General features: G+C 41.7%; 2 protein-coding genes across 5 annotated transcripts in view; both read left to right on the top strand.

The window, feature by feature from the left end:
* The first annotated feature begins 7773 nt into the window (after positions 1-7773).
* The window catches only part of POC1B (POC1 centriolar protein B), a 107418-nt gene continuing 100639 nt past the window's right edge, over positions 7774-14552 (top strand). For all 4 annotated transcript variants that reach the window (XM_019918527.3, XM_073788357.1, XM_019918525.3 and 1 more), the window contains exons 1-2: positions 7774-7932; positions 8606-8690. In XM_019918527.3, the coding sequence (XP_019774086.2) occupies positions 7918-7932; positions 8606-8690 (100 nt within the window). In that variant the 5' untranslated portion in view covers positions 7774-7917. The remainder of the gene's footprint in view (positions 7933-8605; positions 8691-14552) is intronic.
* GALNT4 (polypeptide N-acetylgalactosaminyltransferase 4) lies at positions 8712-13880 on the top strand. The gene has a single exon (XM_004324083.4). The coding sequence runs from the start codon at positions 9259-9261 to the stop codon at positions 11005-11007; it is 1749 nt and encodes a 582-aa protein (XP_004324131.2). The 5' UTR covers positions 8712-9258; the 3' UTR covers positions 11008-13880.

Genomic DNA, 14552 nt, shown 5'->3' on the forward strand with positions numbered 1-14552 from the left:
TTGTCAAATATTAGTCGACATATATGTGAGAGTTTTTATGGGCTTTCGATTCTGTTTCATTGGACTTGTGTCTGTTTTTATACCATTACCATACTGTTTTGATTACTATAACTTTATATTATAGTGTGAAACAAAGAATGGTTATGCCTCAAGCTTTGTTCTTCTCAGGATTGCTTTGACTAGTTGAGGTCTTCTGTGGTTCCATGCAAATTTTAGTATTTTTTTTTCAATTTCTGTGAAAAATGCCATTGGAATTTTGATAGGGATTGCATTGAATCTATAAATGGCTTTGGGTAGTATGGACAAATTAATATTAATAATAGTAATTCTTCTGATTAATGAACACAGGACATTTTTCCACTTATTTTTCTTCAATTTCTTTCATCAATGTCTTATAGTGTTTCATGTATAGCTCATCAACTTCCTTGGTGAAATTTATTCCTAAGTATTTTGTTTTCGATGCTAAACAGCATGTTCTCTTTATTTTTCAGATAGTTCATTGTTAGTGTGTAGAAATGCAGCTGATTTTTGTGTGTTGGTTTTGTATCCTGTAACTTTACTGAATTTGTTTATTAGGTGTAACAGTGTTTTTGGTAGAGTCTTTAGGATGTTCTATATACAAGATTATGTCATCATCAAACACACAATTTAACTTCTTCCTTTCCAACTTGGATGCCTTTTGTTTCTTTTTCTTACCTAACTGCTCTGTCTAGGATTTCCAGTACTATGCTGAATTGGAGTGGTGAGAGTGGGCACCTTTGTCTTGTTCTTGATCTTGGAGGAAAAGCTTTCAACTTTTCACCACTGAGTATGAATACCTGTGAGTTTGTCATATATGGCCTTTATAATGTTGAAATATATTTCTTCTATACTCAATTTATTAAGAATGTTTATCATAAAAGTATGTAGAATTTTGTCAAGTACTTTTTCTGTATCTATTAAGATGATATGATTTTTGTCTTTCATTCCTTTAATGTAGTGTATTATATTTATTGATTTGCATATGTTGAAACATCCTTGCAACCTAGGATTATTCATCTTTTTGATTATAGCTATCCTAGTGGCTGTGAAGTAGTATCTCATTGTGGTTTTGATTTGCATTTCTCTAATAACTAATGATGTTGGGAATCTTTTAATGTGCTTTCTGGCCATTTATATATCTTCTTTGGTGAAATGTCTTTTCAAATCATTTGCCTATTTTTTAGTTGTGAGGCATACATGTTTGAAGAAAAATAAAAGTTAAATGTGATAAGGAGTGAGTGGGGGCATGAATTTTAAAAAAGCTTGTGAGACCTAAGTGAAGTAAAAGAAGGGGGTCATGGAAAGATTTTAGGGAAATAAAGGCAGAGGGATCAGCAAGGGCTATGGAGAAAATAAAACATGGTAATTGGATAGGGAATGACTGGAAAGAGGAGCCACACCAAATAGGGTAGTCTCTGAAGCCTCTTTGAGGGGTGTCGTTTAAGCAAAACCCTGCCAGCCATCTTCAATTCCATCTTCCCCTTCATCCCTCTTACACAGTCACTTGACAAGTCCTAGTGATACTTCACCTCAACTGACCTTCCAATGTATAAGCTTATGATTAGGATGGAGAGGGAAAGGGGGCATGGACTGCCTTTTCTTTCTAATGGGAAAAAGGAGGGGCTTCCCTGGTGGCGCAGTGGTTGAAAGTCCGCCTGCCGATGCAGGGGACACAGGTTCGTTCCCCGGTCCGGGAAGATCCCACATGCCGCGGGGCGGCTGGGCCCGTGAGCCATGGCCGCTGAGCTTGCGCGTCCGGAGCCTGTGCTCCACAACAGGAGAGGCCACAACAGTGAGAGGCCCGAGTACCGCAAAAAAAAAAAAAAAAAAAAAAAAAAAAAAAGGAGAAAATCCTTACAAGTGGTAACCTGATACAACGGTCAAAATACAAGGAATAAGCTAGGTAAATTGATAATAATTCGGGATTTTATTTGTTCTGAGACAGTAAAATCTTCGTTCTTTTTTTAAAAAATTAAATATTGAACTGTAAGCCCGAAAAGAGGAGTTACCAGTGCCTCAAAGTAGGTCAGATAACCATTTGCCAACAGGTACTATTGGTTCAGGACCAAGGACAGCATTCACAGTTTTTCTGCCCCCTCCCCTTCATTTTATTTATGTCACACTTGCACACATCCATCAATTTCTTTACGTCCCTACTGCCACTACTCCAACAATGCCAGAATTCCCCATTCCTGTAGTGCTCTCCATTCTACTGAAGTTCATCCCATGAAAGAGATGCCTTTATTTATGTACTTTCTTCCCCTTCAATACGTCTCTTACTTTTTTTTCAATTGTGGTAAAATATACACACCATAAATTTACTATTTAGCCATTTGTAAGTATATAGCTCAGTGACATTAAGTACATTCGCATTGTTGTGCAACTCTTACCATCATCCATCTAGAACTTCATTATCTCCTCAAACTGAAACTCTGTACCCATTAAATAGTAACTCCCCATCTCCTCCTCCCCTCCACCCCTAGCAACCACCATTCTACTTCCTGCCTCCTCCCTGCATCCCACCACCACTTTTAAAAAAAATAAATTTATTTATTTATTTATTTTATTTTTGGCTCCGTTGGGGCTTTGTTGCTGCGCATGAGCTTTCTCTAGTTGCAGCAAGCGGAGGCTACTCTGCGTTGCGGTGCGTGGGCTTCTCATTGCGGCGGCTTCTCTTGTTGCAGAGCACGGGCTCTAGGTGCGCGGGCTTCAGCAGTTATGGCACGTGGGCTCAGTAGTTGTGGCTCATGGGCTGTAGAGCACAGGCTCAGTAGTTGTGGTGCATGGGCTTAGCTGCTCTGTGGCATGTGGGATCTTCCTGCACCAGGGATCAAACCCGTGTCCCCTGCATTGGCAGGTGGATTCTTAACCACTGCGCCACCAGGAAAGTCCCCAACACCACTTTTTATTTAGTCTGCTGATTGCCACAGAATGATTCATTGATAGCATAAGCGTCACATCTAGGAAATATAAATGCAAATTCTTGGACCCCTGACCTACTGAACCAGAAACTCTCAAGTGGGACCCAGCTATTTGCATTTTAACAAGTCCTTCAGGTGATCCTAATGCCCATTTCCTGCAGGAGTTTTCTGCAATGGCTTAACTATTGGCCTAGGGAAGCTGGGCTGTTGGATATAAAATAAGAGTTGGTTTGAGGTTCAGACCATGCAATGCACCTCATGCATTGAGGTTCAAAATGCATTTTAAAGAAGTCCCGTGGCATGATTTGCCCCTTGGCTCCCAAATATTGATGTACATTATAATCACCTGGAAAGCTTGTTTAAGAACATATAGATTTCTTGCATTCACATCAGCATTTCTAAATCAAAATATCTGGGGTAGGGCCCAAGAATTGGTACTTAAGCTACCCAGGTGATTCTTTTGTGTTTGTTGGCAACATGCAGGATAGACAGACACAGGTAGGTCTTGAAGTCAGAAAGTAATTCAGGGATTATGGAAATACTCTAGAAGGCAGAGGCAGAGGGGCTGGGGCCAAAGAACAGAAGGATAGGAAGATAAAATCTGTTGTGAGGATATAGTGGATAGGATTTGGCAACTTAATGTTGATTGACAAATCACTCAGTCTTTTTTTTTTTTTAAAGGTTAATGCTTTAATGATTCAGAAGGATCTGGTACTTTCCTTTCTATGTATTCTCCTATACTTTGAAGTAACTGTATCCAGAAGAGAGTTACACTGCCAGGCAACAGGCTACAAAATAATTGACCCTTGAACAGTGCTGACCCCCCCAGGGGCAGTTGAAAACCCATGTATAGCTTTTGACTCCTCAAAACATTTTACTAATAGCCTACTGTTGATTGGAAGCCTTATTGATAACATACACAGTTGATGAACACCTATTTTGTATGTTATATGTGTTATATGCTAAATTCTTACAATAGAGTAAACTAGAGAAAAGAAAATGTTATTAAGAAAATAATAAGGGAGAGAAAATACATTTACAGTACTGTACTATATTTATCAATACCATAAGTTTAGGTCGTCTGTTTACAAGATGAATCGTCTGCCTGTATCTACATCAATATTATCTTATATAATACAAACCACTGTATATCTTATACATATTACTAACACTAGGCATCAAAAATGAAAAGATAATGTGAAAAGGAAATCCATGTTTATTTTCAGGTATAATGATTCATGCATTGATAATGAAGCAGCAGCAATATCATTGCTTTATCGTGTAGTCTAGTGCAATCAATGCAAATGCTTCATGGTAGCCTAGGCTATACACTAAATGAATGAATCAATATAAAAATTTTATGGCATACAGTCATATTCAGAGTACAGTATTGGAAACATTGTTACATTTAAAGAAACACCTGTGATGATAGGCTGATACGCAGTTTCTCTAATTACAAGAGAGAGGCATACCATATGGTAATGTAATTCTTTGAAAGCAAAGTTATAAAACAGTAAGAAGACTAATACATGATTAATTTAATATTCAATATCACTCACCTTATGCCTATGAAGGATGGACTAATCTACATAGTTTTATGCATTCATGACATACCTAAATTTCTCTTAATGTTTTGAGATTTCTAGGCTACAAAAAAGTAGCCTAGAAAGCTTTTTGCAAATTGTTGCAAATTTCAAAAAAAAATTCCAATATCTTTATTTTAAAAAAATCCACGTATAAGTGGACCTGTGCAGTTCAAACCCATGTTGTTCAAGGGTCAACTATACTTTCAGTCCAAGTGCCACATAGGGAAATGAACAGTAGATGGCACTTTTGTGCTATGCCTGAATTCTCCACTTTGAAGGGAAGTAACCTCGGAATGACTCATGCTAAAACAGAAACAACCCTTTGTAGTGTTCAAGTGGATAAATTCAATTTCTGATTTGAAGGGGATCTGGAAAAGGAGGGCTAATTAAAGAGTCAGTTTTACCCGACCTTTGTACCTGGCCTCCAATGACACCTTAGATTTTTAAATATTGTGACTCCCATCCAGATTAATAAATTTGCAATTTGAGGTGGTCCCAAATAATTACTGTAAGCAAGTAGAATTACATGAAGTGAAGCAGGCTTAGAGTTAGAAAAAAAATCCTCAACTTGGGCCACATTTCCAAATATCCACCTCTGAGCTTTTGCTGTTTGCAAAGGTTAGGAAGAGCAAAAAGAAATAAAATCAAATATGGAAGAGAATCATGGGAGGGGCATTTGGGAGTAATAAATGAGGACAGTGGAATGGAAATAAAGGTGTTACATTTTTTTCTTTTGTAAATCTTGTAAACTGGTAAAGCATTAGGTAGGATACAGAATTTTACATTTATCATACCCTTGCAGGCACAAAAAAGGCATCACGACTTAGTGATTAAGAGGTGGAGTCTGGAAGTGCCCACTAAAATCTAAAGCTCTGCCACTTCCTTAGCTGCGTACCCTTTTATTTTGTATCTATATGAGATGATGGATGTTCACTAAACCTACTGTGATAATCATTTCATGATGTATGAAAGTCAACTCATTATGTTGTATACCTTAAACTTATACAGTGCTGTAATTCAGTTATATCTCAACAAAACTGGAAGAACATCATCTCAAACAGATACTCCACACCCGTTAAGCAATAACTCTCCATTCTTATCCCCATCCCCTGGTAACCTCCATTCCACTATCTCTCTCTATAAATCCATGTATTTGAGGTACCTCATATAGGTGGAATCATACAATATATGTTCCTCTATGTCTGGCTTATTCACTTAGCTTAACGATTTAAGGTTCACCCATGTTATAACATGTATCAAAATTTCTTTTTATGACTGAATAACAGTCCATTTTATGTAGGTATCACATTTTGTTTATTGATTCACGTGTTGGATACGTGAATTATTTCCACTTATTGGTTATTGTGAGTAATGCTGCTATGAATATTGGTGTACAAGTATCTGTTCCAGTCCCTGTTTTTAATACATTTGGGTATATACCTAGGAGTTAACTTTTTGAGGAACTGCCAAACTGTTTCCACAGTGCTATATCCTTTTACATTCCCACCAGCATCCAGCATTATTTTAAAATATATTGCTCTTTTTTTTTAAAAAAAAAAGTCAAACCTAGACTGGGAATAAGTAGCAAAGCTTAGAGTCCTGCCACAGTTTGCTGATAAGTTGTTGGTATCAACAATCTGGACACATCACCTCCTAAACTAGAGCAATGTTTCCCAATGTACACAGCTGAGACTCCCATGGCAATCACCTAAGGGGCTTATTACATCTATAGGGTCCTCGATCCCACCCCCTATATGCTGATTCAGCATTTTGGGGAATGAGGTCCCCTAAATCAGCTGTCCCCAACTTTTTTGGCACCAGGGACCGGTTTTGTGGAAGACAATTTTTCCACGGGGGGTGAGTGTGTGTATGTGTGGCAGGGGAGGTGGGGGGAAGGTCCAGGCGGTAATGCGAGCGAGGGAGCGATGGGGGGGCGGCAGATGAAACTTTGCTGGCTCGCCCGCCACTCACCTCCTGCTGTATGGCCAGGTTCCTAACAGGCCGCGGACCTGCAGCGGTCCGCGGCCCAGAAGTTGGGGACCCCTGCCCTAAATCATCATTATTCATGTTAAAATATGAAACTCAGAAACCTAGATTGTTGAGTTCTTAAAGGCCGGGAAAATACCTCAGTCACCTTTGTACTCCTCAGAGCCAAATATACAGGAGATATTCAACAAACATATACTTGAACTAATGTTGCAGTCTAAAGCTATTTCCTACTTGCTTGATTGCTATGTATAGTACTCATTAAAACTAAATTCTATCACTAGACAACTAGTTAATCTGTAATTTTGGTGTATAGTTTATCTTTCATTTGCATAGAATGTGTATCTTACCAGCTGTGATCTATTATGCCATCTTATGCTGCCCAGAATCTTCTGTATATAATTTTCAGCTGAGTCCTTTAAGCTTTGAGGCAGGGTAAAAAAGGGTATGGACTTGGAACTGGAAGAGCTGTGTGTGATCGTTGATAATTAAATTAAAATAAGAATCAAGTTTATAATTTGTAAAGGTTGGTAACATTTTGTAACTCTATTAACTTCATAGTGTTGCTGAAGCTCAATGATATTCTGTGCAAGAAAGCCTACTGTAGCAAAGGCTTTTGTTACTATATTGCCCAATAATTTAAACAAAACAATATGTTCCTTTCTACGTCTTCCTAAAAAGTTTAAATATGCTGCTGTATCACTTTGCTGCTCTAAAGCATATGCAAATGAGATTGGAATAGAAAACGCACAGCAGAAAACCATTAAGTGGATTCACAACATTAATGCATTCATCACGTTTATACAGTATATACATTTATAACAAGCCAGGCATTGTGTGAAAACTTGTGATTAAATAAATTCAAGCCTGTCCTCCAGAGGTTTAGTTCCTTTGGGTATATTAATAAATAGCAAGCGGCCCCATTTCGCATCAAACTCTCTTGTGCGTCATAAGCTGTCTGGGACCAGCTTGAAATTCGCGCGGGCTGTCTCTTTAACGTGTAATAGAACTCTGATTGCATCGATCACAGGCTCATTACCCTCTCCCACCCATCGGTCTCTTTTCTATCCCGGTTACTACCCTCCTACTTGTGTCAAGTCGTGGGGAGCGCAGGTGTTAGTAAAAGTTGGCTTTGATGTGTGCCGGCACCTGACCCCGGGGCTTCCCGCTTGCCAGGTGGCGGAGGCCAGGCTCTCTACGGCGCGGGCGGAGCCTCGGGGCTCGGCTGGCCATGCCTGGAGCGCGGGGTTTGAGTGGGCCGTTGTTGTAGTGACCGCGAGGCGCTGCCGCTCCGGGCAGACTGTTCCGGGCGCCGCAAGGTCCCCCTTCGTACCTCGCCCCCTCCCTTCCCCCGATTCCCCACACGGGCAGGGGGCAGGAGCCAAGAGCCAACCGCTCCCCCCATGGCCTCCGCCCCGGTAAGGACGGGCTGGGGTGCGCCACCCCGGAGCCGGTCCCGCCGGCTGGGGAGCCAGGTCGGGGCCGCGCCCGCACCTGGCGGGAGATGGAGGCAGACGTCCTCAGTTGGGTCCCGAGCCGCTAGCTCCTCGCCCCTCGCTCCGGGGCGCCGGTGACTCGTCCTCTGCCACTGGGACACCGGGAGCGCAGAGCCCTGGCCGAGCTCCCGGGCACTCCTCCCCGAGTCCCGGAGCTCCGACAGCCCCGGCAGCCCCATGGACCCCAGAATTCTCTGAGGGTTTCCGTGGAGAGCCTGCGTCAGAATCACCTGGGAAGTTTTTGAAAAGTACCGAAGCCCGGGCCCCGCCTCGCACCTGTGACTGCGTGCCAGCGGGCGGGGTCCCGGAACGTGCATTTAAATGGAGCTGCCCAGGTGGTCCCTTGCGTGCGCTCGGTTCTGGGAAGCGCGAGTGGAGGATTCGGCCGGCTCTACTGGGGAAGTTGGCGCTCGGCGTCCCCCTGTAGCGGTGGCCGCGTGTGCTCGCGCGGGGCGCTCCTGCTCTGCACACCCACCTTCGATGCGGCCGTTCCCGGGCCGGCCTCCGGGGGAGGGGACAGCGTTGATGCCCGACCCCCCCCCCCCAAATTCGAGGTCAGCATCTGCTTTCAAAACTTGACAACTTTCCTTCCCAGGAGGACCCCGTTCTGCAGCGTTATTTTAAGGGCCACAAAGCGGCGATCACCTCCGCGGACTTTAGTCCCGACGGCAAACAACTTGGTAAGTTTTCTATTTTTCTTTTTGTAATGAGACGCTCAACCGGTCAGAACCCTTGCCTCCTGTCCACGCCGGGCCCCCGCGAGAACCACTGAGGACGTATGGGTGGAGGTGGTGTTGAAAGCGGCCGAGATGCATTCGGAGCCAGAGTGGGCCCGAGCTGGGGCCACCTTGGTCATCCCGGCCCACAGCCCGGCCCCGCAGGGTCGCCTGTAGGGCTGGGCCTGGCCGACGACTTTCGCGAACTAACCACCAGGAGGAGTAAGTGGGAAGGGGCGGAGTTTGTCCTCGGCCCCGGGAGGGAGGAGTGTTGGCAGGAGAGTTTGTGAAAAGTTGTGAGACCAGCAGGAGGAAGTGGGGAGAGAGGCGTTGGGGCTGTTCCGGAGGCCGAGCACGGGGTGGTCTTAGGTGACCCCCGGGGAGCCCCCGCGGCTGGAAAGGAGCCGAGCGCCTGCATGAAAGGAGGAACCTGCTGGGAAGTTCGCTTCTACCTGAGCCCGGAATTCCAGCGTCGGGTCCCGCAGCCCTTCCCCTGCGTGGTGGCTCTGGTGGCCGCATCCGCGCCCCAGCAATGAGGATCCGGATGGCCGTGAGGTGGACGTGGGCAGGCAAAAGCTGCCTGCTGCTGGCGCTTTTAACAGTGGCCTATCTCCTGGTGGAACTCTCCGTCTCCACTCTCCATGCCTCCCCAGGAGCCGGCCTTACCAGGGAGCGGGGCCCAAAACAGCTCTCAGACTCCGGGAAGAAAGCAGTGGATTTGTCTCGACCGCTTTATGAGAAGCCCCCTGCAGATTCCCATGCACTTGGGGAGTGGGGGAAGGCCAGCACACTCCAGCTTAAGGAGAGTGAACTGAAGCAGAAAGAAGAACTCATTGAGAGATATGCCATTAATATTTACCTCAGTGACAGGATTTCCCTGCACCGCCACATAGAGGATAAAAGAATGTATGAGTGTAAATCCAAGAAATTTAACTATAGGAGACTTCCCACCACTTCTGTTATCGTTGCTTTCTATAATGAAGCCTGGTCGACTTTGCTCCGCACCATCCACAGTGTTTTAGAAACTTCTCCTGCAGTCCTTTTGAAGGAGATCATCTTAGTCGATGACTTGAGCGACAGAGTTTATTTGAAGACACAACTTGAAACTTATATCAGCAATCTCGATAGAGTCCGCTTGATTAGAACAAATAAGCGGGAGGGGCTGGTTAGGGCCCGTCTGATTGGGGCCACTTTTGCCACTGGGGATGTCCTCACTTTCCTGGATTGTCACTGTGAGTGTAATACTGGTTGGCTGGAGCCACTTTTGGAAAGGATTGCTAAAGATGAAACAGCAATTGTTTGTCCTGTTATAGACACCATTGATTGGAATACTTTTGAATTCTACATGCAGACTGGGGAGCCCATGATTGGTGGGTTTGACTGGCGTCTAACGTTCCAGTGGCATTCTGTCCCCAAACATGAAAGGGAGAGGAGGAAATCGAGAATTGACCCAATCAGATCACCCACCATGGCTGGAGGACTGTTTGCTGTCAGCAAAAAATATTTTCAGTACCTTGGAACTTATGACACTGGGATGGAAGTGTGGGGAGGTGAAAATCTGGAGCTGTCTTTTAGGGTGTGGCAGTGTGGAGGTAAACTGGAGATCCACCCCTGTTCTCACGTGGGCCACGTTTTCCCCAAGCGGGCGCCATATGCTCGGCCCAATTTCCTGCAGAATACTGCTCGGGCAGCGGAAGTGTGGATGGACGGGTACAAAGAGCATTTCTACAATCGAAACCCTCCAGCAAGGAAAGAAGCTTATGGCGATATTTCTGAAAGAAAATTACTACGAGAACGGCTGAGGTGCAAGAGCTTTGACTGGTATTTGAAAAATGTGTTTTCTAATTTACATGTTCCAGAGGATAGGCCAGGCTGGCACGGAGCTATTCGCAGTATTGGGATCTCTTCTGAATGTTTAGATTATAATTCTCCTGACAACAACCCCACAGGTGCTAACCTTTCACTGTTTGGATGCCACGGTCAAGGAGGCAATCAATTCTTTGAATATACTTCGAACAAAGAAATAAGGTTTAATTCAGTGACAGAGTTATGTGCAGAGGTTCCTGAGCAAAAAAGTCACGTGGGAATGCAAAATTGTCCCAGAGATGGGTTTCCTGTTCCAGCAAACATTATTTGGTATTTTAAAGAAGATGGAACCATTTTTCATCCCCACTCAGGACTGTGTCTTAGTGCTTACCGGACACCTGAGGGCCGGCCTGATGTTCAAATGAGAACTTGTGATGCTTTAGATAAAAATCAAATCTGGAAGTTTGAGAAATAGAAGAGCATAACAGCACTTTCTCGTCCTGAGCTGACGATAGCTTGAGGAAAGTCAAAGAGCCTTCAGAGAGCCTCAGTGAAGATTAAGTTTATCAGCATTCACCCAGTGGTCATCTGCAAGAGCTCTGTAAAAGCTGTGGATCATTTTGGTAAAAACACTGAAACTGGGTACACAGAGAGCTGCTGTTTAATATTTCAAAGTGCCTTACTTATGGGTTTTATTTAAAAGCTTTGTCAATATGGTCTCTTCTTAATGAATTTGACTTGAGATACACAAAACATTTAAGTGCCAGACTTAATGTTAAAGGACGTAAAAGTCCATGCAAAACGAGGGATGATTTATTTTGATGGGTAAGTTCACTGCGCATCCCATCAAAAAAAAAACAAAAAAAAAACTCATAAATGTGCAGTTTGAGCTATTGCTATTTTTATTGTACATAGAATTTCAATTTCCTTTAGCCAGCACATTAAATTTTAGGTTTTGTTTATTTTTTTAATTCTAATTTTCCTTTACTCAAATAGAAATCAAGGAAAGTTAATCTTAAGGAGAAAGACCTGGTTTAGACATATGTGTCATTAGATGTGAATTTGAATGTAAGTTTAGAGGTCTTTTTAACATACAGACATCTCAGAAAAATATACCCATATCTGAATGAAATGAGAGATATTTACATTCCAGACTGCAAACTTGAGCTATTGGACTTAACTGATCTATATTGATACCTCACATCACTCTGATTTTGTAAGCTGTCCTCTCTGTGAACTTGTTTGTGTGTGTAGGGCATTTTCTGATTGCACTTCCTTAAGTTATGAATGTATTGGAGAGGGACTCGTTCAGAATACTGTGCTTCTCTTTGTTAATGCTTAATCACTTAAAGTAAATGCTTAATCACTTAAAATTAACACAATAGAGGACAGCTGCATTTACTGAAATGTGTGAAACTGAAAGTGGGCCCACATCTACAAAAGCTGTGGAACTCTCCTACAGACTTCTTGCTGATTAGGACTTTTAAGGATCAATTTTAAGAAAACAAGGGGAAAAGATAGCCTTGGCAATGGTGGATGCTGCCTTCCAGGTTGTTTTCTGCACCTAACCCTGAGCCTGGTGCTTAGGCAGCTGTCAGTAGTTGTGGGTGAATTGACTGACTGAATGAATGGCTCAGCCGATGATTGTGACTTTGGTCAAGTCATTTGATTGACTTAGTTTGGGCCTCAGTTTCTCATCTGTAAAATGTGGGTGCTGGAGCAGGTCTTGAAGATCTCTCCAGCTCTGAAATGTTATGCTTGTACATTCAGTCACTGTGCAATCTTTACAACACCTTTATTTCCTCCCTGCTAACGTAGGTAATGTTGTTGCGCAACGTTCAGTCCAGTTATGAAGCTGGAAAAAAAGAAATGGTTTTAAAAATTAAGTGAGCTGAGCTCAACTGAAGTGGTTTATTTTGGATTGAATGGAGAGTTGTGGTCAGTGTTTGTATTCATTTTATTTTGACAATTGCTGAACCAATTTTTGTTTTTTATCTTTAATCTTTCAAACTCTAAAAGTTATCTTTTGGGTTAAGAATATGAATATTTTCCAAACTAAATTATGCAAGAAGTAAACATACTTTAAAAAATTATTTTTACTGGTTTTATTCCAATGTTGTATCCAGAATTCAATCACAGGCTGAATTCAGAATTAAATCTTAATTAGTTCATTGTGGTCTAGATTTGTGAAAAATGCATGCTCCATAAAGCATCAGTCCACAGTACTCGGAAGTTGTTTTCGGTGTCTACTTGATGACTTGGAGAGTAGGAACTTTGCAAAATCTAAATTTAAGAAAAGTTTGTAGGATAACCATTTCAAAAAGTAAAATTGCTATGTATTTTGAATATTTTGTTTCTCTTTTGTTTCTTAAAATAAAAATGTGTTAATAACTTTATGTAGCAAAGAATTGTCCAGATTCCATGTGCAGTGTGCATGGCCCTGGGTACAATTTAGGAGGGTTTGTAATCTGCTCTGATGTGGTTAATTGGCAGCAGATATGCTCCTAAACCCACCCTCACCCCTTGCTCAGTCTGCCTTTTCGTCTTTAAAAATCACCCTTTCTCTTTTTATTTATTTTTGTTGTTCTTCTTAGCCCCCTATCAAATGGGAAACTAAGATTGACATATTCTAAATGTACTTACTGGAATTATTTTTATTCTAGAATCTTGCTGCTCCCATCGAAAAAAAAGGGAGCATTGAAAAGTAAAGCGCTTAATTCTTTATTTACCTTTTGCCTAAATTGCAGGGTGTGACCTGTTAATCTTTTTGGAAGAAATTTTAGGCTAGTGTTTTATTTATATCAGTAATTTGGAATCAGTGGGCTGTTCATTCCTCACAGTAATGTAGGTAACGGAAGAATGAGACCCAATTTTCATATATAGGCATTTCCAATTTAATTCCTAAAATACACTGTAAAACTACAAAGTATATTTTGATTGCCTACTTCTAATTTATTGGTACCAAAGCTCTCTTTTGCAGTAATTAAGAGTTGATCTTTTAATTTATATGCTTAAAAACAGTTTTATAAAAAATTTGATAGACAAGAAGTTTCAACTTTAAATGGTCACTATGTTATTTAGTGTTCAGTTCTATGAATATGTTGAGTAAATAGTCATTTTTAGCAGCCATTTAAAAAAATGATAATCTGGTCATCTACAGGATCTCTATAACTCAGAATAACTTGTTTGTAAACGAAGATTTGTCTGTGCACCCAGTAGTAGGCTCCTGAGTATTCATTAATTGTTGGCAAATCTCACTTTTCTAGGTTGATGATAGGTTATTTTTCAGTTGTGTAATTTTAGTTGGTTTAGGGTCTCAATTTTAATTAATAAAATACTTAGTTTTGACTTTTTTGTCCTTTTCTATTGATGTTTTAATAATGTTTTAAAATGAGCACAAGGAATGTTGAGGTTCAGATTAATCTCTTTTGAATGATGAATTTTTTTGTGTGTGATGAGCGGTTTCCATCCTTCTTTCCTTTTGTCAATGGTATTTGCAATATTGATTAAGACATATAAAATAAAATGTGTGCCTAATTATTTTTGCAAATGGATTCTGATGATTTTAGTCCCTGGGGTCACTCTTCCTGTGTACACATTTATTGATGGTTATAGAAGTAAGTTAGCTTGTAATTATTTTACTTATTTGACAATGCAGGCAGTAGAATGTTTTAAAAAGTTGAATTTCATGTATTATCTTGCAAAGTGTCATTAACCAGCAAGTATTCTGAAGTGGTGTTAACACTACTCGTGCATTAACTACTCATAAACAAACTGGAAATGATCGGAGATCTCTGGGACAAATTGGGGACACTATAGAAGGAGGCAAGTGGGTACGTGGGCACCTTAGCACAAATTTCAGAACCCTGGGCCGAAAAGAAATGTCTGTCCTGTAAACTGCATAGCTTCCCATTTCCCTCAACCTTCTCTCTGCATCACCCTGTCCCTAAGTGCAATTCCTGTCCACCAGTAGCATCTCTGTCCCTCTTTTAGTGATTCCCTCCAAACACCCTCCACCCC

Source organism: Tursiops truncatus, chromosome 11, assembly GCF_011762595.2.
Source record: "Tursiops truncatus isolate mTurTru1 chromosome 11, mTurTru1.mat.Y, whole genome shotgun sequence".
Lineage (NCBI taxonomy): Eukaryota > Metazoa > Chordata > Mammalia > Artiodactyla > Delphinidae > Tursiops > Tursiops truncatus.